The sequence below is a fragment of the Panulirus ornatus genome, chromosome 31 (assembly GCF_036320965.1).
Source record: "Panulirus ornatus isolate Po-2019 chromosome 31, ASM3632096v1, whole genome shotgun sequence".
In the NCBI taxonomy this organism is placed as follows: domain Eukaryota; kingdom Metazoa; phylum Arthropoda; class Malacostraca; order Decapoda; family Palinuridae; genus Panulirus; species Panulirus ornatus.
In genome coordinates this window covers 4,742,084-4,766,953 of record NC_092254.1, presented here as the reverse complement: position 1 = coordinate 4,766,953, position 24,870 = coordinate 4,742,084, and the positions used below count along the sequence as shown (strand labels likewise).

Sequence of the window (24,870 nt, the reverse complement as noted above, 5' to 3'; positions counted from 1 at the left end):
ACTGTGAAAACAAAGAAACATTCGAAAGATTATTAGGAATATACTGTGATTTTTAGCTCTAAGTTAATTAATCTTATGTTTAAATTAAATGTTCATCACAGTATACAGGATATGAGACCTTTATTGTCTAGCATGTAAAGTCAGGTGGCAATCAGCTAAGCTATGTGAATGTGGTGTTATATTACCACCAGTAAAGGAGAAGTTGGACAGCTGAGGCCAGACACAGAAGGTCTAATGTGATGACCTGGGTCTGTGTCAGTTCATGGTGTAACCCACAGTGGAATGCCAGTGTGGTTTCTTTCTGTCAGCTCAGCTTATGCAAATACTATAGCCTGAACTGAGTTGCTGTGAAGTAAAATAAAATGCTATTTGGTGTCTTATCGATGTACAGTTAGAAGAAGAAAGGAGGAGGAGGAAGAAAAGAAGAGGAAAACGGTGGTTTGCGAGGGCATGGAAGCCCAGAGGGGTGGGGTAGAGAGAGAGAGAGAGAGAGAGAGAGAGAGAGAGAGAGAGAGAGAGAGAGAGAGAGAGAGAGAGAGAGAGAGAGAGAGAGAGTTAGTTGTCTTACCTCAACAAAACTCTTTGTTATAACATCATAGACACTAACACATCAGCAACAGGATGTGATGAACAACTGACTAGAAGGAAAAAAATTCTGCAATAATCCAGCATCCCAGCCTGGCACAGTCAAGTGTGTGTGTGTGTGTGTGTGTGTGTGTGTGTGTGTGTGTGTGTGTGGTTGGCGGGGGGTTTGCAGGCATACATACATAAGAAGATAGATATGTTTCATAGATACAAGGATAAGAGACAGGGAAACATGACAGTAACTTCACTGAGATGCTGCTTAAACCATCTGTACAAACATTTATCAAAACAAGACTGCTCTAGCTCTGTGCAGTGATTTAAAAAAGGCACTGCCTTTATCAAATTCATTCTCAGTGCACAGTTTCAAGGTACATTCCTGTCAGAAAGGAAGACAAATGGAAACAATGGGCTCGTGGTGAGCTGAAAGGAAGACACATGGAAACAATGGTCTCATGGTGAGTCAAACACGCTGTTTGTTCTTATTGCACTTCTTGGTGCTAATGCAAAGGGGCTTCTGCGAGTCTTCATTCTTGAAAATGTTTGGTTGTTGCTCAAACACCAACAGATGCACTTGACTGATGTATTTGAGCTGCCTAAGGCCAGGATGGTTGAGTCTGATGGGAAGACTCTACATTGATTCATCTCCCTTTATGAACAAGCAAATTAGTAAATACTTACTAGTTTCTTCTTAGGTGATACATCCAGTCTTAAAGAAACATTATGCTTCTGGGTTATATCATGGAGGAGCTTGTAAGCATCAGCCATCATAAGCTGTGGACGGGGAGTTGCCACTGGGCCAGTCACATCTGGTTTCTCAAGCAACACAAACCATACATCCACTTCACCCGTGGCCTGACGACTGCTTAACTGTTGAGGATGTCACAGTTAATACTGTTTCAAAGTTGAAGTTGAAGATAAGAGCTCTCACCAAAACATAAGTCACTTCTTAACCTTAAGAAAAGGTACAAGGTGGTAAGGTACTTACATAGGGTGGACCAAGTACATACAGCCTCTCAGTTCTCTCAGACACACCATAAATTTATGTTCAATAGCCTAAAGAGAGCATGGGCTTCCATACTATTACATACATTTCTTAATATTTCACCATGCATGCTAAGCTCACTGATGCACTCACACATAAAAGAAAGTTCTGGGTTTCTATTTATGTGCACTATCATAAAAATCTGCTGACTAATGTAAAGCAAGTGCTCTTGTTTCTTCTTTATTAAGGACAGGACAAAGTCTTCCCTGTATCACTGGAGGAAAATACTTAAGTCAGTTTCTTAACCCCATTTTCAATAAAAGAATCTATGATTTTTTTCTTTTCATACTATTTGCCATTTCCCGCATTAGTGAGGTAGCATTAAGAACAGAGGACTGAGCCTGTGAGGGAATATCCTCACTTGGCCACCTTGGCCACCTATATATATATATATATATATATATATATATATATATATATATATATATATATATATACATATATATATATATATATATATATGCATAACACTTTTGACAGTTCAGTGTTGAACTAGTACAAACGTACAACCTTGTTACACCGCATACCCTCATTTGGATAACCCAACCAGTATAAGGAAATATGGATATACCGCATACCCCATCTAATATAACAAAATATGACAAACCAATGGAAGATGATTGATCTAAACTGGCTTATAATTATGTATATACAAGAGGGCGACATGGCCTGAATGGTATAATGGTTAATTTTACTGGGTTCGAATCCTGGGCGCAGCAGCTGGTCCACAGCCAAACCCCAGCTGTTCATCCTTCCCAAATGGGGCTGGTCAATAAATCTTCGCCTGGCTTAGCCTGAGGAGAGTATGTGTGTGGGTCTATACATAGACACACATACACGCACACATCTACACACAGACACACACACACACACATCTACACAGAAACACACAAACCCACAGACACACACACAAACACAGACACACACAAACATAGACCCACACACACACACAGACCCAAACACACGCACAGACACACACACACACATACAGACCCACACACACACGCACAGACACACTCATAGACCCACAGACCTACACACACACACAAGACCCACACACATGCACAGACCCACACACACGCACAGACCCACACACACAGACCCAAATACACGCACAGACCCACACACACGCAAAGACCCACACACCCACACAGATGCATCATGTTAGTCCTCCACACATACATATGTGTGGCTTAAGCAATATGAAAATATCATCAATAAAACGAAAACATTTACAATTTTTGGATGTGGCTTAGGAGGTAAGCTGATCCGTCACACCAGCGTCAATATTGTATCAATATTGGCACACTAAGCACTAACTCCCGACTTGTGCCAATATTGGCACACTAAGCACGCACACCCGACCTGTACCAATATTGGCACACTGAGCACTAACACCCGATCTGTGCCAATATTGGCACATTGAGCATTAGCACCCGACTTTTACCAATATTGGCACAAATCGGGTGCTAGTGCTCAGTGTGCCTATATTGGCACACGTCGGGTGCTAGTGCTCAGTATGCCTATATTGGCACAAGTCGGGTGTTAGTGCTCAGTGTGCCAATATTGGTACAGGTCGGGCGTGCGTGTTCAGTGTGCCAATATTGGCACAAGTCGGGTACTAGTGCTCAGTGTGCCTATATTGGCACAAGTCGTGTGCTACTGCTCATTGTGTGCCTATATTGGCACAAGTCGGGTGCTAGTGATCAGTGTGCCTATATTGGTACAGATAAAACTACAGTCTTGACCGTAGTTCGATATAAAAAACCTAAATCATTAACATGTTCTCTGATAAATGAGATTCTGAATCATACATAAATGAAAATGACATAACAGTTAAAAGCAATCTGATTTATGTACTTTTTCCATCTTACTGTATGAATTTCTGTATAATATATTTTTTCCTTATCTTCATTAAAGGATTAATTATCATTTTTCCCTGGATTCTGTTGTACTTCTACATCAAACTATCAATGAACTGAAAAGGTCCAGATATATGGGAGGAGTAATTACTGATTCGCCACAGATTTCATACTTGGGATCACAAAAATTTTCTGTATCTATCATTTCTTGTTCTACACATGTTCCTTCACACTCAATCTGTATTTATATTTTGGAGTGTAAATAGGATGCAACTGCTTTGTGAGTAAGACACACTCATGAAGAAAATACTCTTCCATATGTTTCTACTCATGAGGCTCCAACATTATTCAGTGTGGATATATATAATAATCACACACTTTAGAAAAACTTTAATGCATGAAATTGGTTACCACGATTTTACTTACAGGAAAAAAGTTACATTATAAATCAAATGAGACTGCCGAATCGAATCAGTATATTGCTTCCAGGTATCATAGGAGGATATCACTAACTGAAGTACTTGTAAAAGGATGTTAAGCACAAAATCAACAGTGATATTCATATTCATATTATCCCATATCTTAATTATAGGTGAAGATCTTTACGAAACATCAGACTTCACAGAGAAAAGGCCTACTCACAAATAGATCAGTGATTCTCAAGGGTGAGACACCAGCAATGCCAGCTACAGCTCTTCTGATAGAGTTCTTAGCAGCCTCCAGATCGTAGATGACTAGCTCAGAATATGAGACTTCCAAAGTGAGTATCAAAAAGAGTCGGTTAATGCGATTTAGGCAAGGTGAGATGTCAAACTGACGCCAGGAAGGGTGACCATCTCTATACTCATAGAAGAATGTGTGCACCACAGAGGTCCAGTGGCTTGGATTATCCTAAGATGGAGAAAAATTAATCATAAACTGAAAATATAAAAGTATGTGCATAAATCAGTTCATTAATAAATTTGCACAAATAAATAAAGAGTAAATTCACACATGCATACAAAAAGCTACACCATATACTAATCGGTAGCAAAGACTTTAACTGTGTCATACATAAACTCTTAGGTAAAAGCAAGAAATCTCTATGGGAATGTGCAAAATTCCTGACATAGGCCAAAAAAAGCTTCTATACTCATGAAACATTAAATAAATCTGAGTTTGTGGTCAATCCTAACAACAAAATATGAAATAACATATGGAAAATATAGAAGGGGTATTCTCTATCATTTACAAAATGTTATTCACAATAGCCTTACTCCCAAAATTTAGGTACAATTGAGTCTATTGAATCATTATGAGGCATGACACTGTCATTACAAAGTGATTGTAAACTCACATCATCAGCAATGTAAGAAGAGATCCCAATAGGGACCTGGCGAACCTTGTTGAAGACTTCTACTTCCACTGTCCAGTTCTCGTGAGAAAAGAAAATCTCCACAGTAGAGTACTGACCTTTTCTGACTCCTCGCTCAGCTACCCATACATCACACATTATTCCTCTTACCCGCCGCTGTCACCATACATGTAAGTAAACATGCAAGTACAGAATTCTGTCTCAGTAAACAATCCTATTACAACATAATCTTCAACTTGCTTACTAATACATAATTGTGATAAAATTGGTGGAGATATAGGTATACAAGAAGAACAGGTAAAGAAAGAATAATTGCAAAAGTTACTGAAAGATAACCAGGAGAAGCTAATGGGATTATTACTGGTGAGAAAGAATCACAGGGTAAATCAATACAACAGAGATGTATGATATCCTCAAGAAAAACCTAAAGAAGAAAAGCCAAGTTGAAAAATAAATGTAAAAGGGATACTGATAAGTTGTGTCGGTATTACTATCACTCTGATGGTATTTGGAGATGACTTTACATGAGCAGCTATTACACATGAGCATTACATGGCATATCAGGACAAAATGACAAAAAAGCTTTGTATCTTAAGACAATAATGATTCAGACTTACATTCTGCTAGATGCTACGAGATATGATCATTTATTTCATATGCAGTACATGTAGAAGATTTCTCATCTGAATTCCATGAGACTGACAAGTATATGTTTGAATTACAGATTTCTTCAGGTTATACATACTGTCTGGCTTCATGTCGTGAGTGTTGGGCTCTCATATTCTATGTCCACAAAGATATCCTTTCTAAAGAAGAATGGAAAATCAGCCATAGTACACATCTCGAAACAAAAGGACTGCGCAAAGCTTGATCTTGAGTATAGAGTAAATGAGGAAATAGTATTGGAATCAGAGAGGAACCCACACATCAAAAGGAGATAAAAGGGAGGAAATTTTATAGAGAAAATATTCATTTTAAGAACATAAATTCTAAAACAGAATTCCTCAGTCAAGTAAGAGTATGACTGTGTTGTAAGGGATTCCGTGAAGTCTTATTATGGAGTCAGTAGCTTGGTGCTAATGGTTGCATACACTGGAAAGAGGTCAAAGAATGAGACATTTTACAAGATAAGAAGAAGGTACAGAAAGGGATGTACTATGGAAAACACAGAGACAGCCTGGCAGCATTTGAAAGATGCAAGAGAGCAAGAAATAAAGACTTCATAATAAGGTCAGATAAGTAGAGAAACCTGGAAAAAAGTTTTGGACAAAGCAAATGAAAATCTTGAACTGTTCCATAAACTTTTCTTTCATACCTGTTTGCTGCTTCCTGCCTTAGCAAGATAGCATAAAGAACAGATGACTTAGCCTCTGAGGAAAAATACTTATTTGGCACCATCCTCTGTTGCTTCTTTTGAGACATAATAAAACAGGCAGGGAGTGTTTCCAGCACTCTACTCCCATTGCTCTTAGCCACCTTCTATGATAAACAAGGGATATACATCTGCTGTTCAAGCTACACAAAGGTAGATAGCACTCAGTCATGCAAGTAAAAGTATACTGCAAAAGGAAAACATTTCTAAAAGCAATCTCTGTTGCTAGCATTACAATGGAAAAGTCTAAGAGGCATGGCTGTGGGTGGTACTTGCTGGTTTAAGTATGTTACACTGTATATGTCAGTTAGAGTGGATGAGGGCAAATGAGGCCATTGTTTGTTTGTCCCTGATAATGCCTCCATGAAGGCAGAAGCAATTGGGTATAAAAGTAGAAAAATCATTATCATAAGAAATGCAATTTCTGTTAGTATATTTGACCTAACAAATCTTAATATTATCATTCACTCCTTTTCTGTCATCATTTCTGAATTGCATTTTGTAAGAATATGTAAGCATACCAGTATCTTGGTTTTATTTTATGGTGCACAATTTTTCTTGTACTTTTATTCTCAAAACCTGTTACTCAACAATTCCTCTTCAGCAATAAAGAAAGAAATATATGTACGTATATGTATGTATGTATATCCCTGGGGACAGGGGAGAAAGAATACTTCCCATGTATTCCCTGCGTGTCGTAGAAGGCAACTAAAAGGGAGGGAGCAGGGGGCTGAAAATCCTCCCCTCTCGTTTTTTTTTAATTTTCCAAAAGAAGAAAGAGAGAAGGGGGCCAGGTGAGGATATTCCCTCAAAGGCCCAGTCCTCTGTTCTTAATGCTACCTCACTAACGCGGGAAATGGCGAATAGCTTGAAAGAAAAAGATATATGTATGTATATATATATATTTAAACTTTTTTTTAAACTATTCGCCATTTCCCGCGTTAGCGAGGTAGCATTAAGAACAGAGGACTGGGCCTTTGAGGGAATACCCTCACCTGGCCCAATTCTCTGTTCCCTCTTTTGGAAAATTAAAAAAAAAAAAAACGAGAGAGGAGGATTTCCAGCCCCCCGCTCCCTCCCCTTTTAGTCGCCTTCTACGACACGCAGGGAATACGTGGGAAGTATTCTTAATCCCCTATCCCTGAGTGTGAACGAAAGCGGCCTTTGTTGTCTTTTCCTAGCGCTACCTCATACACATGCGGGGGGAGGGGGTTGTTATTTCATGTGTGGCGGGGTGGCGATGGGAATGAATAAAGGCAGACAGTATGAATTATGTACATGTGTATATATGTATATGTCTGTGTGTGTATATATATGTATATGTTGAGATGTATAGGTATGTATATTTGCATGTGTGGACGTGTATGTATATACATATGTATATGTCTGTGTGTGTATATATATACGTATACGTTAAGATGTATAGGTATGTATATTTGCGTGTGTGGACGTGTATGTATATAAATGTGTATGTGGGTGGGTTGGGCCATTCTTTCGTCTGTTTCCTTGCACTACCTCGCTAACGCAGGAGACAGCGACAAAGCAAAATAAATAAAAATGAATATATATATATATATATATATATATATATATATATATATTTTCATGTGATTACATACAGGATGACTCATTGGTGCAATGACTGACCTGTGATGACTGAGGAAGCAGACCATCTTAAAAACTTTCAGCCTTCAAGCATGCAGTATGCATCTGGAAAATGAATGTTTGCTTTCCCAAACACTTCAATCACTATATATATTTGAAGCTCTGAGGAATGAGCCTCTGAACCAACCATTATTCTTTATGAATACCCAAAAGAATGAAACCAAATTGCAGATAGCATAATCCATATTTAATCCACTTATGTAATCCTAGCAGAACAAGACAGCTTGGAAAAAATCATTGTGGTAAAGAGGACTTGAACTGTGGGTTGTTGTGAATTTTAAAAGTAAAATGCTGAGATAATAGAAGCATAAAAATCTTAGCACTAATGATGCTTTGAACTTTATGGATATCTTGAACAGCATGAACATACATCTGAAGATCCATGTTAGCACTACAGTGAGGAAAAATAGGGATCAATATAACAAATAGGAAATCAACATACGCCTACAAAATACTGATGAAGTGAAAACTAACCATGCCCTTGTAGATATACATTGTGGGATCTATCGAGATAAGTTCTGAGGCGTGACGAAGACGAATATGCTGATTTTCTGCTAAAGCAGCATCTAGGGCAGATATTGGAATGCCTTGGATAGTGCAGTTACTCGTCTTCTCATTGATCATGTATTGGATACCTTTGTTATTAAAAGATAAAAGTATGATAAGTTCTATGCATCTGTATGCAAGGAGGTATGAAAAATGAGGAATGTGCTAACCTACAGGGGAGGTGATGATGAGTCTGTGGTTTATGCAGACATAAGAATAATGGCAAGATTGTGACAAGACACAAAAGTCCTGATGAGGACCTTAATAATATACAGGTAACAAATGAGGTTATAAGTAGGCATAGGACTGATGAAGCTGTGGAAAGTAAGTGATCGTCATCAGAAAGAAAAACAGAAACCTGTATCACCAACATGCCCCTCAGTTCATCCATTTATTCATATGTCTGTGAAGCTTTGTTTTCATTCTGGATGTTAAAATGTTTGAGTTAGGGGGCTGATATTTTCATGGTAGGTTTAAATTGTGCATAAATGTCTTTAAGTCCAATCTTAACTTTCTAGGCCACAAGCAAAACCCCTAAAGTACATACTTCCTGTTTTCATTCTGGACACTAAATGGTTTGATTTGGGAAGTTATCAAATTTTCACATTACTAGAGCTGTACATCCAAGCTTCAGCTTCCAGTTTCAGTTTTAAGGGCATCAAAGAACCCTCTAAGACATACATCTCCTGTTTCCAAAGGCTTGGAATACAACAAACCATGAAGCTTGATCACCTGGTATGAAACCATCTTTTTAAACAGGCTCTGCACACAAGAATTTTGATAGTTAAGATTGTTAAGATTTTACTAAAGAATGGTCCAAAGCTTCCTGGGACAGTAGTTTGAGGTTTCTTGGGAAATGGCTTGAGACTACAAGGGACAATATCAATACAGTCCATGAAACTGATTCAAGGCTTCACAAGAAAGAGGTTTGAGAGTTTGTGAGCACAGTTGTTGTTATCCAGCAAATAAGACCATCACAGCAGTTCTGTTCCTCTTCAAATGCAAGCAACATGCAAAATAATCTCAGGAGGCCTCCTAGTTATTCACCCAAAGACTATAAATTGCCTTTGAGGAGACCCACTCTGACCACTTTGGTGCTGCAAAGTCTAACCTGGTTCTGATATAAGCTGTAGACATATCATATAACCATTAGAAGATATTTCACCATGACCATGACTTGGCCATGAGATCACACTGAAAACTCTGGTGCTGCATAGTCTAATTTGGTTCTGATATATACTGTAGACATCATTCTGCACATATTCTCATCTATGCATTGGAAGACAATTCTGATGTTTACTAGTAAGTAATCTGCCTTGCTAACAATCCTTCTGGTCTCTTTGCTAGGGTGTTTTCATCAAGATGGTAGTCATAAATTATGTCACCTTTCACTCTGTACCATCCCTCATCTTACATTCTATTGGGTTGTACTTCATCGATCAGATATCTGACAAAAGCTGAAGCCTGTCTTGTAGCTCTGGAGGTTCAGAGACTTTTAGCATCATTCACAAATATACTCACTATCATAATTCAGTCCTAGTGGTAGGTCATTAACGAGAACCCAGAATAGCATGGATCTAAGACTAAGCCCTGTGGGATCCTACTGATTACTCTAACTAAATTTCAGTAAGTACCACTGACATGTTTCCTTTGTCCTCTTCCAATCAGGAAATTTCAGTCCACTGAAAAAGTGTCCCTTATGCCAGCTTGTGACTAGATTTTCATCAACACCTTATAGGAGACAGAGTCACAGCTTTCTAACTGTTCACAAGCTCAGTCTGCCTGTCCATCTCTTTTGTCTTGGTCATCATTCACTCTACCAATGTTCAGTAAATCTCTTGTATAAAATCTCTTCCTTTTAAATCTTTATTCTCTCTTACTTCAGTAATGTCTCCTTTGCTAGTATTAATCTGCTCATTTCTTATTAATCTTTTTCAGAGTTCTAAAATATGTACTTTTCAGATATATAATCCTTTAGTCTTACTGCAATTTCTTTATCATTTCATAGCCTGGTATGATGTTTGCTCTCTTCCATTCTGTAGAGAGTAGTGCTTCATCTACTCATTCTATGAATAACTTAATGGTCTTTTGAGATTCACCGTATATCCTGTGAGTATGTAAGGTGAGATTTCATTAGGTAATGAGTTTTAAGTGGATCAAGGGCATTTAGCATCTTGATGTATAGCCTAAGAATTTCAATCTTTACCAAAATCACTTTCCCTTCCCATTTCTCTTCCACTTTGCCTACTGTGTTCATTATGAAGATACACCAGAATTGTGAATTTAGCTCTCTACCTTACCCCTTGATTTCTAGTTATTCTCTCCGAGTCCTTACATCAGATTACTTGTTCTTAAACTGAACAGTGAAACAGTTTGGGATTTTTTTGCTTTTTCTCTACTTTCTTTCACAATTTTTCTTTTCCTCCCATCTTATTCAACAGTACTCATTTCTTGATTTTTTATTCATCATAAAAGCTGCTACACTGTTATGTCAACTGTATCTTCTCTATATGTTGCCCTCATTCTTTTTGGAATTAGTGATATCTGTTGAACATCTCATATTCCAGTCTGATGCCCTCTATCTTCTTTCTTGCAATGGTACCCATTTACTCACTCCCTCTTTAAAGACTTCACAGACCCTCTAGCACTACTGTTCATCTTATAGTAATACTTCCTCTCCCAGTCTACATCCTCAAAGAATCTGAATGAAAACGTATGTGTGAGTTTATGAGCTCCTAATGAACAACTGATGTATCAACTGGCAATCACTAAACTAATGACGATAGGAAATTCAAGATCTAGATCATAAGCAATCCAAATACAGTAAGAAAATTCCTAGAAACTAGAGCAAATGGCCTACAAACAGTCAGATTAAAAGTTATCATTTAGTCTACAGAAAACTTACTTCACTGTGATAAAACTGGGACAAAAAAGTTTACAACTTGCAATACTTATACTGCCTTATGATTTAATAATGCAAAGAATGACTGTTTTAACACATCAAACAAGTAATTGTTAATATATTAAAAGTTATTAAGAATTAATATAAAAGCCTTTTCATATCCTTATGATTCTTGTTAATAGGCTGAGCATTGAAACCTTGAATATGAGAAAGCCATCTGATAAATAGGGAGAGCATAAAAGATTCCATTCTGCTCCACAGTCACATTGTGCAAAAAATCTTGAATATGAATAACATAGGAAAATACTAAAGGTAGGTGCCTTGTTAGTACTTCGACATGAAGGCAAAGATAATAGAGCTGTGTGTAGACATAATATATAACTGATCAGGAATGAGTTTGCAGCCTTAAGATTTATAACCATATCTTATGCAAAGATACAGCATGCCTGAAAGCAAAGGAATGTATTTCTCTCTTCCTTTCTGTATGTCACTTTTTTGCCTTTATATAAGTCAAGCTTCCCCTTGATATCTCACACACTCTTCCTCTGTGCACCATGCTCTTTCACATTATTTCATAATTTTTCTTTCATCTTCTGCTCTGCTCCTTTACAACTTTCACTTTTCCTTCCAATACTTTTTACTTTCTATCAACATCTTTTACTGTCTCCCTCTAAACTAATCATCTGCCCTTTCAGTATCTCATTTTCTATATACTTCTTATTCTGGTCCTATATAATTCAACCTTTCAATCTTTTTATTTCCCCTTTATTCTATTTCTTCTTCTCTTTCAAAACCTTGTAATTTGCCCTTTCTATATCTTCTTTCCCATTTTTTTATCCTTTATCTTACTCCACTTTTATATTTTTCACTCTCTTCAAAGCACATTGTACTGGTCTCAGGTAAAGGTTTGCAATGCAATGGCTTTGGGCCACACACTTCAGGAGGCCCCATGTTATGTGCTGTGAGCCCACAAAAAGTAAGAGATGAAGATGAAAAGTCTTCTTAAGATGAACATATGCATCTCCACATATAATGGTAATTATAACAAAAATGATCTGGTTGGTAATTACTCCCAAATCAATACCATACTTTTTCCCTTTCAAAGATGGAAGAAATGTTCTTTCTCTCTCCATACCATTTAAGGAAACAAAGGGCTTGTTGCTGCATGTATAATGGGGCTCTCCATTTGCCTCAGACCATCCATCTACCTCTACATCTGTTTCTTTTCTTAGGTCAAGTCTTACAATGAAAATGTTTTTAACAATGAAAGTGCACTTATCCTTAACTCTATGTTCTGTTACATTTCACTTCCCATGTAATCTTTCACAACTTTTTTTGAAAAACACATGACGTATTTCATTCAATCACACTCTTAACTTAATATACATAAGCCTGTTTTATTCAACAGGATTACATGTTTTTACTATGTAAAAAAAAAAAAGCTTATGTGAATTCTCCTCATGCTGGACATCCTCTGTCTTTCATTATCTTAATCACTTCCTAATCTTCATTCTTGCTAATTTTCCAATACAGTAAAATAAATTTATTTCCCAGTGTCAGCTTACCAGTCTTGAAGTCATGGATGACCCTGTAAGTCTCAATGGTGATGTCAGTGAGTCCAGGAATGTTCAGGAGGAATAAACCATCAGCATGTAGGTGTGGCAGGTATGTGAATGACACCAGCTTCTCCTCTGATTCATAATGGTGCGACTCATAAGCAATTGTTCCCAAGTTCTAGGGAAGAAAGAATACATGACAAATGCAGGGAAACCAAGATAACATGCCAAACTTACATAATGTTCCATAAAAACTTAAGAAAAATGAAATATGAATGAAAATAAGTAGGCGAGTAATGGAATGACAGACAAAAGACATGTGAATTGGTAATTCAGTTAATTCATTTCCAAAAAACACTCAGTGTTTGTTATAACATTTCCATCTCACATCCATTCATAAAATGGAGTATAGAAAGAATAAAAAGATTTGCTTGAATCTGAATTATAAAAAAAGAATCAAGATAAGGGCTGAAGAAAGCACTTTTAAACACGATGTCACTGCACTGATGATACTTTGGCCAAGGAAAAAAAAAATCCTTCCAAAGATAATATTTTAAGATCACTCAAAAAATTACACCATCACTTTTCTAAGCTACATTAGAATAGGTTAGTGCAAAAATCTACCCTAATATTTCCAAACTTACAAATGAAAAATATTGTTTGGAGGGGTGACTCATCTAGTGATATGTATTTTAGGCCCAGGAATGATATTCTAGCATGGGTAGGTATTGACGTCAAAGATACTGTATTTCAAGGAAGGTATTTTTTGTCACACCATTTTCTGGTTAAAAGTGGTATTTCTGTTGGGAAACTGTAATTATGACCAGATAATTATTTTCATTATCATTATGAAATATGAAATCTTCCGTATTCTTTTTCACGAGACATTTATATCAGCTATGGCAACTTGGGCAAGACAAGCACGTTAACTTACCTCTATGACAGTTTCCATTGTAAGTGAAAACTGATTAGGGAGTTTAGGAAGAAACTTCCTTTCATGGGCAGGGCAGAAGACACCAGGAGCAGTAGATGCCAGGATGTGTGCTGGATCAGTATTCAAAGCCCATGACTTAACTTGGTATTGCAACCACATGGCACCACCAGGCAACATGAATACCCGACCTTTCAAGGGAGGGTAAAATCAGTTGAGAAACCATATATATAATTTTTTTTTGCAATATCAAGATGCATCAAAATATCATGATGTTATAAAGAAACACAAAGGTGACCTACTCAACTTCAGTGTCCCGTAACTTACAGTATTCATTCTAAATCATCTAGCCTATCCACAGTATAATGACTATGATCATGACATTTGATATTTCTCCAATTACACAACACTATTCACATATTAGGCATGGCTGCTCATAGGTGTTCACCATTTCCCACGTAGCGAGGTGGTGCCAGGAAAAGACAAAGAATGGCTTCGTCTTACATCCTAGGTCTTTCACACACAGAAATTCCTGTAATCTAATTCCCCAGAGATAAGAACGGTTCTAAGTCCCCCTTTCATTAATTACATCTCCATTACCTTGCAATTACTTGGAGTGAACCTCATCATCCACTTACCTGACCAACTTTGTAGGTTGTCCAGGTACCTCTGTAAAGTGACATTAGAATATGATACCCAAATTCTCTGCAAAAATTTGACATACTTTCTCCTTACCTGATCCCCTGACAGTGAAGGCAAGAGGAGCCAATCCCCTGACAGAATTGCGAGTGTAAACAGCTTCAACGGTCATGTCTGGGGCTTCAATCCTCCACACTGCAACTTCAACTCTACCCACACTGCCAATTTTCTCCTGGTGATAGTTACATTGAATATCAATATCAAACAGGTCACTGTATGTCTTACATTATGTTACAGTGATGTCTTAAAAATATCAGTCTGTATATACATGTGTTACAGAAAAGTCAACTGGAAGAGGATCCAGTGGTAGTATAAATGATTCCTATCAAACATTGGCATGGATGGCCTCTGTCTTTACAGGAAGATGGCCCAAGCAAGGTAGAAGCATTGAGTTTATGTCCTAGCCACTCGGGAGCTTTTTTTTTCTTTCCTTCAGCAAAACATAACTGAGATAAGAAATACAGAAAAAGGTATTGTTTCAATCAAGGACAAACTGCTTTCATATGGAAGTACGTCACGAATCACGCTAGGGATTGTGAACGCAGAAGTTAGCCCACCAGACAACAGTTGAAAATGATTTCTACTGGATGTCATGGAAGACAAAAACGAAAGTGTGCTACTTGTCATAGTAAAGATAAAAACAAACATCGCTTCCATCACCTGGAGCACATAAAAAAGTGCGCCCTCCCCAATGCATCTACCCCAATGCGCGGAGTTACATTTTCTTGTCAAGTTAAACTCCTTTTTCGTTTTCCCAGACAACCCACTCGTAAGCAAATCAGGCCTCCTGTTGTCTGTCTTTCTCATGTAAACATGGTCATTTATTGTTTACAAACACCGATAGTAATCTTTCAAGTATATATGAATATTGTACGTCTCTATCTTCCTGGATTCTAGATTACCAACTGAATTAAAATCGAGCGGTTATGAAAGACATGTCAACATGCACACATGCATAACCCTATAACTATGCGTAAGCACACACTCAAAAACTATTGAAGTTCCAATGAAAGGCAATAAAGTTGCACCTAAAATAAACTGAGTTACAAGAAGACATTAGAGACTACGACTTTGCCCACCATGGTAAAGAATGAGGGAAGAAACTGCACCCTACAAGTTTCACATCTAATGATAATACTAAACGGTTCTCAGATCTGCGAAAAAGGATCAAAGTTTCAAGGCATGAAACGAAGAAAGGAACTGGTTTGTCGATATGTAAAGGGCAATAATAGAGCAGGAGAGTCGTGGACTAATCAAATCAAAATGAGAACTCTTGCCTGAGTAGATTTGGCATTTCGTGTCCGGAGATACTGGAGGAGGCTTCCCACGGCAACATATGGCCGGCAGAAGCGGTTGGTACAAAAACACCGCTGAGGTAAGTCATTGTAGGTACCACACTTGACACCTGCGTGACAAAAGGCAAGAAGGTCAGAAAGATCCTGGAAAAACATTGTCCAACCAGTAGATTTAGGTTTTAAATACCACTATATACAATTTATCTCTCGTTGCTTGCTGGACAAACCAAACCCGTTTTTAATAAGTCAAAACTTACATTTTTTATTCATATACTTTCTTTCGTATTCAACCACACATGGACAATTATGTTCCTTATCTTCATTCACCACTTTCATTCCCCTACGTGATATTTCACTCCATTAGGGGCTGATTACCACATAATCTGTCTCCCTCACATCATTAAACTCCATGATTCCATTAATAGCCTTGCCCATCTCCAATCATTACCCACCCTGCTCATTAAATCCCGTTTTCACTAATTACCCTTACTAACGCCACACATAATTCTTCCTATCAACACAAATTATCCTGATATCTACTCATCACATTCCTACATTTCATAAACACTTCTGCCTCACTCATTAACTCCTCATTCATATCCTAACCTCGAATCAATATTTCCTCATCTACATTTATATATTCATTACCCTTCCCACCTCGTCATCAACTTCATATCAATTCTACCCATTGTCCTTCCCACCATCACTCATTAACTCAATGTACACTCACTACTCTCCTTACATCTACCTACCATCTCTCCCATCCCACATGTTGCCCTGAACACATTCAAGCACAACTCCTTCCCACCTCCAAACACAACCATCTAAACCCTATTCTTGTCATCCTTTCCACATCTATCATCCGTCCCTGTTCCTGTCCACACTCACCTTCCACTAGGTATCCTCTCTCTGTGAGGGTGTCGAAGATACAGGATAAATTGAGGGTGAGGGAAGAGAGGGAGTGAGTCGCCTGGCCATTACGCTCACGTTCCCGTACGGTGAAGCTCTCGTTATTGTGGACGTCGATGACTTCCACTGTGATCTCGTAGCTCTGAGGAAGGAGGAGACGTGATCCAACACGAGCCAGGGTCGAGCTATGAGCCTTACAATACATTACACTCAATTATAAAACTTCCAATGTAGAGACAGAGACACTTGAAATAACACTTACTGTTCTGGGTTATATAAATAAACACGTGATACAATATCATAAGAAAATTCGCTGTTAAAGTACAAACATAAGTTCCAGGCTTTTGACATTGGCTTGAAATACAGTCGAAAAGAGGAGTTTCTGCGTTTAGATTTTCTCCAGCGAGTTTATTCATAACAATAATGTTGAGTTAAATAAGTAAAGGATGGATAAAGATGAACAGATGAATAAAGCTGGGTGACCTATGAGTGTATCCCAATGACTCAGGCGTTTACCTGTGTACTTATAGGGTAAATTAAATGTATAAATTCCAAACATAAAATGGTATATTCCTGTCACGACTTTCCTAATGAGATAAATATACATTATTCACTTGTGAAACAAATTAAAAATACTGGGAACTACGTTTTTCCTAATTTCATTTACTGGTCTTCCGTGCGATAATGATCCTATACAGGATTCTGAAAGTTAAAGAAGAAAAGAATAACTACGTAAATCAAGTGAAACTGGAACAGTTGATGCAGAAGGCATCACCGTGTCGTGAACACCAAGGCTAGACAACTCTAGCCCCTTCACTAAGCCCTCATGCATGACAATCAGCACAAGCCTGAGCGTGCATGACTCGTCCGGGGATGGGTGACGTGCGTTTATCCAAACGTTTTGGCGCTTGGAGTCTATGTACCGTGTGCATGGTTTCTCGTGGTCTCTTTTCTTTATATATATATATATATATATATATATATATATATATATATATATATATATATATATATATATATATATGTGTGGTTGCACGGGTGAGAGTGGGATTGTCATATGATGAAGCCTTTAAGAAAAATACACCTTCCTCTGATCTCATACTTCAGGCCCTGACTGACTTACAGGTGGGAGCGTTGGTACTGGAAGAGGAGGCCTAGTGGTCGTGGCAGACGACGGTGTCACTGGCGTGGGCGGTGGGTGGGCTGGGGACTGTGGCTTTCTAACTGTGGGCGTGGAGATGGGAGTGGGCGTGTCTTTGTTAGTAGATGCATCGTCTATTTCACCTGTGAGATAACCCTCGCTGTTAGAATGCATATCATGGAAAGATATACCGATTAAAAGAAGTGAAATTGGTAGACAGTCAAGAAATATTGGGAAGATCATTAATAATTGCGTTCAGTTTAGAATTACGAAGCAAAAAAGGTACCTAAGCAGGATCAGAAACTTGTAAACATGGAGGAATTCAATAGACCGAGGGATGAAAGACAAAGAAAAGAGTCAGAAGACAGACTTATGATGTTTAGGAATATATATATGCTACGGGAATGGAAGTGCGCTGAACTAAAGAACAGTGTCCGCAATGAGTGTGAACTGTAAAATACTGAATAAGACAATCAGAAGGTAAATGGATGATTCCTTGCACAGGAAAAAGATATCTGGGTGAAATACAGTACACTCAGAAAGATCATGTATCTATAACATATCTCCTAGTATGATTTCCATTCCAAAATATAGGAAAGGATGAGTGGATTGTTTACATCTGCATGAGGACAAGGTGTGTGCATAAAGTTAAGAGATGTGGTAACATGAATGCAAAACTCTCTCTGTAACGCACAAATTGTAATCATGCACATGACAGACAAGGTCCCATGTGTGTTCAACTCCTCTTTATGCTGTACAAATAAACACAACACGACGGAGACCATTATACATTATACAACTCACTCCCGCTGACGGTTCCTGTAGTCCCCTCTGCCTCAGCCTTAGTGGGCGGGGTCAGCCTACTTGCTAGCGTGGGGTAGGAGGTGGTGGGCGTTTGTGGCGCGACCCGGAGTGTGGGTGGGACATCAGCAGTATCCCCCTCGTCCACCATCAGGGCCCCGCCCATGCACGCCCACAACACTACAAGGAGCACCCCCGGCCTCATAGCCTGTTAAAAAGAATATCCTATTGAACTACATTAAAATCTTTACTGTCAGTAAAGTAAGGCACAAATCACTTTTTTATCATGTACAGCCTTGTCAAGAAGTGCATTCTTTCTCAATTGATCAATATCTTATTAAATTCTTCATGTATGCTCTCTTATCCTATGAATTATAATGTAGATTCAAATTTTCAAGACTTCCTTTAACGATCCACATTATTTCTTGTTTCTTTTATGTATCGTAACAATGTTACACTCACGGGATAAACAAAAACAAAAACAAATGAGTTATTCAGAGGATCCATTACGAATTCGACATGTTTCGTAAGGAAAAATACTTGCTAACAAAAAGTGGTCTGTATATCATACCCTGTATAAACGAAATGCACTTCCTTTATGCTACATCATCGTGTCTCAATAAACAAGAACATGAATAATAACAGTAATAACAGTGTACACAGGCAAACAGTAGATGAAATACTTAAAAACTTAAGGAATTTTGCTTGCTTGATTTAAAATGTTAAAACGACAGTCGTTTTGAGTTTGTTCAAAATAAAAGAGTGTGAGTACTGGGTTAAATTGGCCTGGTTGAACTACTGGTTGGTTCCTCGTTTGAGCTTTAGGCCTTTTAACTGCCAGGGTCATTAAGGCCGTCGAGTTATAACTGCCTCCTGAAAAATCTTTCGCACCTTCAGGTGTTAAAAGATAATTCTCATAATATAATATAGCCCATGATAGACCTGCATTCGTTCATGCTCCAAGAAATGTAAACAGTCGCCGTGTAGAGAAACATCTAAGGAAGAACATTTCGTTGCTACAACAGGCCTCACTGTCACCCATGGGTTAGACAAGAAGAAAAGGCATGGGACGCCGTTTATGGAAGACGCCAACGACATCAGACACATTGTTCTTCCTTCTTAACGTCGTTGTGCGACGTCTCCTGCTCTGTCAACGATGCCGACCACAGCGTATCGGAAATTTTCAGTTACTTCAAAACCATAAAAATGTAGTTGAATTAAACCTTGGAAAAGAGTTAAGGTTTGTTATGCTACAATGTGATAGTAACAATGTGTAGTAACACTGCGCTTGGCTAGCGAGAATGGTTAACTAGGCAAGCAAAGTATGCTGGATGATAACCTTACCATCCTATGCTAGTATGTGAGCTAATATTAACTACTTGCGCCTAACTTAGTGGGTTAATTATTTTCATTAGTTCATCATAGTTGGATATGCCGGTTATCCTCACTAATGAAGCTGGTGTGTCATTGCGAGGGTCTGCGGTCACTTGACTTTGCAAAAAATGTTACTTGCAAAAATTGTAAACAACTCAGTGATGTATGCCAGGATGGTGGGAATAACTGATCCAGCAAACTGTTCTAGGCTTCTGAGCAAGAATAACCCAACAGGCTATGTTAGGAGGTAAGGATTATGAACTCAGTAAGCAAGGGAGGCAAGCGAGAATAACTTATCTATACAGCAAGCTATGTTAGGCTGATGAGGATAACTAACCCAGCAAGCAGCACAGTTTAAACACGATTAATTCTTTGAATTTAATTTTCCAAAAGAGGGAACAGAGAAGGGGCCCAGGTGAGGATATTCCCTCAAGGGCCCAGTCCTCTGTTCTCAACGCTACCTCGCTAATGCGGGAAATGGCGAATAGTATGAAAGAAATATATATATATATATATATATATATATATATATATATATATATATATATATATATATATATATATATATATATATATATATATATATATACATATATATATATATATATATATATATATATATATATATATATATATATATATATATATACATACATACATATATATATATATATATATATATATATATATATATATATATATATATATATATATATATTTTTTTTTTTTTTTTTTTTTCATACTATTCGCCATTTCCCGCATTAGCGAGGTAGCGTTAAGAACAGAGGACTGGACCTTTGAGGGAATATCCTCACCTGGCCCCCTTCTCTGTCCCTTCTTTTGGAAAATAAAAAAAAAAAAAACGAGAGGGGAGGATTTCCAGCCCCCCGCTCCCTTCCCTTTTAGTCGCCTTCTACGACACGCAGGGAATACGTGGGGAGTATTCTTTCTCCCCTATCCCCAGAGATGATATATATATATATATATATATATATATATATATATATATATATATATATATATATATATATATATATTGGAAAGGATCACAATTTTGCGCGTGATCAAGTATATTTCTGAGTCCACGGAGAAAATGAAACATGATAAGTTTCTAAGTGCACTTTCGTGTAATAATCACATCATCACATCATTGTATTGAGTGAAGTAATGCCATCTGTTATTAACTCTAACTCCAGTACCACGAGAAATATCACTGAATCTTCTATTATCAAATACACAAAGAATTATAATCTTGATATTAGTGATGGTCTATACAAATTGGATAACTTTACTGTTGATAAAATTTGTAAACAATGCACCTTCTTGTCCACATAATAAGTTTATGATATGCTCGTTGTCTGTCTTGGACAATCGCATGTTTACCAAATGTCGTCATAGCTACGTCTCTTCGTTGTATATCAACTGACTGTTATATTTCTCTCTTATGTCTCTCCTGATGATACGATTATTACACGAAAGTGCACTTGGAAACTTGTTTAATTCTCTCTGTGGACTCATAGGAATATACTTGATCACGCGCAAAATTGATCCTTCCCAATATATATATATATATATATATATATATATATATATATATATATATATATATATATATATATACATGTTGGGGATGAGAGAGCTTGGGAAGTGAGTCAGTTGTTGTTCGCTGATGATACAGCGCTGGTGGCTGATTCATGTGAGAAACTGCAGAAGCTGGTGACTGAGTTTGGTAAAGTGTGTGAAAGAAGAAAGTTAAGAGTAAATGTGAATAAGAGCAAGGTAATTAGGTACAGTAGGGTTGAAGGTCAAGTCAATTGGGAGGTAAGTTTGAATGGAGAAAAACTGGAGGAAGTAAAGTGTTTTAGATATCTGGGAGTGGATCTGGCAGCGGATGGAACCATGGAAGCGGAAGTGGATCATAGGGTGGGGGAGGGGGCGAAAATCCTGGGAGCCTTGAAGAATGTGTGGAAGTCGAGAACATTATCTCGGAAAGCAAAAATGGGTATGTTTGAAGGAATAGTGGTTCCAGCAATGTTGTATGGTTGCGAGGCGTGGGCTATGGATAGAGTTGTGCGCAGGAGGATGGATGTGCTGGAAATGAGATGTTTGAGGACAATGTGTGGTGTGAGGTGGTTTGATCGAGTAAGTAACGTAAGGGTAAGAGAGATGTGTGGAAATAAAAAGAGCGTGGTTGAGAGAGCAGAAGAGGGTGTTTTGAAATGGTTTGGGCACATAGAGAGAATGAGTGAGGAAAGATTGACCAAGAGGATATATGTGTCGGAGGTGGAGGGAACGAGAAGTGGGAGACCAAATTGGAGGTGGAAAGATGGAGTGAAAAAGATTTTGTGTGATCGGGACCTGAACATGCAGGAGGGTGAAAGGAGGGCAAGGAATAGAGTGAATTGGATTGATGTGGTATACCGGGGTTGACGTGCTGTCAGTGGATTGAATCAGGGCATGTGAAGCGTCTGGGGTAACCCATGGAAAGCTGTGTAGGTATGTATATTTGCGCGTGTGGACATATGTATATACATGTGTATGGGGGTGGGTTGGGCCATTTCTTTCGTCTGTTTCCTTGCGCTACCTCGCAAACGCGGGAGACAGCGACTAAGCAAAAAAAAAAAAAAAAATATATGCGCTACCTCGCAAACGCGGGAGACAGCGACAAAGCAAAAAAAAAAAAAATATATGCGCTACCTCGCAAACGCGGGAGACAGCGACAAAGCAAAATATATATATATATATATATATATATATATATATATATATATATATATATATATATATATATTATATTATATATATATATATATATATATATATATATATATATATATATATATATATATATATATATATATATAATTTCCGTTTCCTGCGTTGGCGAAGTAGCGCCAGGTAATGAAATGCACATCCGCTCGCACCAATATTCTAGCTGTAGTATGTAATGCACCAAAACAAGTTTCCTATTCACCAGGCTCCAGACATATATACAGACAGCCTATTGACTTATACTATTCTTTATATCCAGATTTTGATTGCTAATTTCAATAGACAGGGTACATGTATCTTATAATTCAAGATTTTTTTTCACCATATAATATAGAGGCACTAAAATAAAAGAATTATATCTAAAAAAAAAATGGTAGCCAGGATATGCTATAAAGGGTGAAGTGGAAGAGGGAATAATTGCACATTTCCGTCATGATGACCATTGAAACACCAAGACAAAGACAAAACTCCCTTAACTCTTCCACAAGTAGAATCTTGAATGGTGAAAGAATGAGATATTCTTTTGTTTGATATCCGTGTTAGTGACTTACTTGCAGACCTTCCGCTGTGCGTTGTCCTGTCTTTTCATCTTCCAGTCGAAAGATCTGCTAAATTTGCACTCATACAAACACTATAAAGCCAGAAAGTCGGGCTCTAGAGCTATCACGAAAAGAAAAAGATTTCGTTACATTCAGTCACAATGCCTCCTCCCCCACCTCTTTATTTATTATTTTTCTTTTTAAAGGTGAGAGCCCAGCTTACCCTCCCCCTCCTGCCTCCGACTGAACATGACAAGTCACCTCTCATGTCATAGCGACAGTAATTTCTACCCGAGTCACCGTCATCTGTGTTGTCTTTTCTCGCTGATGCAGCATACTCCATTGAGGCTAGACATTTGGGAAGGGCAGGACGTGGACCAGCAGATGATAACAAAGCACTTCATCATCTATCCTTCAGTATGTCCGAATGATTAAATACTCATAGGTCTGAAATTTAAAATATAAATCTTTTCTTAACATAACAGGGGGCTCCTCTTGAGAAAACCTTACCCAAAGTTTTTCAGCGGCTGTGTTAAAATATCGCTGACTTTTCTCTTTTAATAATAGATTGACTACGGCATCAGACGAAGAGCAAATAGCATCACCGTCCACTCGTGTTACTTGAGTCCAAATCCTGCGATCAATGATCGAACCATGTCAAAGCCATTGCATCTCGAGGAGGTGCTGGCAGCAATGCAGCATCTGCTCACTCGAATATCGATTGGATACTGACAATTCCAACGCCCAAGAATAATTTTTACACTACAGCAACCACGGTGTTCACACACACACACACACACCCATATATACACACACTTTAATATAATCACCTTTGACCTTCTGCTTTCCTTTCTGTCGCTGTGTCTTATGTCCTAGCAATATTCCTCCTGTACACAAAGGACAATTCCAAGAGACTGGGGCAGATGATGTCGCGTCGTCTGCTCCCTCCTGTGGCCCAGCGCCATCTATTGTCCAAACGACGCACTAACGTTCACGTCCTCAGGATCGTTGGACAATTACACATGTATTACACTTATTGATAAATAGTACATAATATTTCTGAATGACTTGAACGTGAATTAAAAGCCTGGTAAATTCTGTACGGACACTTCATATGAAAATAAAAGCTAATCTTGGACAAACCCCGAGCGTGATATAAGATGGTTAAGAGAATTTAAGCTCAGCAGAGCGTGCAAACCTTGTTCTCGACTTGTTGGACTTTTCTGATGATAAAATGATGGACCATTTCAGCAAAGTTTATGTAATATCATATAAGAACAGCAGCCGCTTCTATATACATTGGTTATTTACTCAGCAGCTAATATGAATCATTATCCTTCTGATTACTTAATGTACATATCCTTGTAATTTATAACCAAGGCAAGGAAAGACTGACATGCTACATTATGTTCAGCATACATCCTATCACCTCTCAAAAGATTTTGTACGATAAAGGTGGCAATAAATTCTTAAACGTAATTTCTAGAGAACAGTAAAGCGTTCACTTGAGGGGCAATTTTTATTC

The 24,870-nt window shown here is 37.9% G+C and overlaps 1 protein-coding gene across 1 annotated transcript in view; it reads right to left on the bottom strand.

Moving 5' to 3' along the window:
* LOC139758738 (uncharacterized) overlaps positions 1-24,302 on the bottom strand; it is a 31,972-nt gene extending 7,670 nt beyond the window's left edge. Inside the window, exons 1-12 of the mRNA XM_071680478.1 lie at positions 24,176-24,302; positions 18,664-18,868; positions 17,842-18,002; positions 16,698-16,860; positions 15,792-15,919; positions 14,551-14,686; positions 13,819-14,006; positions 12,894-13,062; positions 8,355-8,515; positions 4,826-4,999; positions 4,132-4,380; positions 1,264-1,452 (exon numbers count right to left, since the gene is read on the bottom strand). Coding sequence (XP_071536579.1) covers positions 1,264-1,452; positions 4,132-4,380; positions 4,826-4,999; positions 8,355-8,515; positions 12,894-13,062; positions 13,819-14,006; positions 14,551-14,686; positions 15,792-15,919; positions 16,698-16,860; positions 17,842-18,002; positions 18,664-18,865 — 1,920 coding nt within the window. The 5' untranslated portion in view covers positions 18,866-18,868; positions 24,176-24,302. The remainder of the gene's footprint in view (positions 1-1,263; positions 1,453-4,131; positions 4,381-4,825; positions 5,000-8,354; positions 8,516-12,893; positions 13,063-13,818; positions 14,007-14,550; positions 14,687-15,791; positions 15,920-16,697; positions 16,861-17,841; positions 18,003-18,663; positions 18,869-24,175) is intronic.
* Between the last annotated feature and the right edge of the window lie 568 nt (positions 24,303-24,870).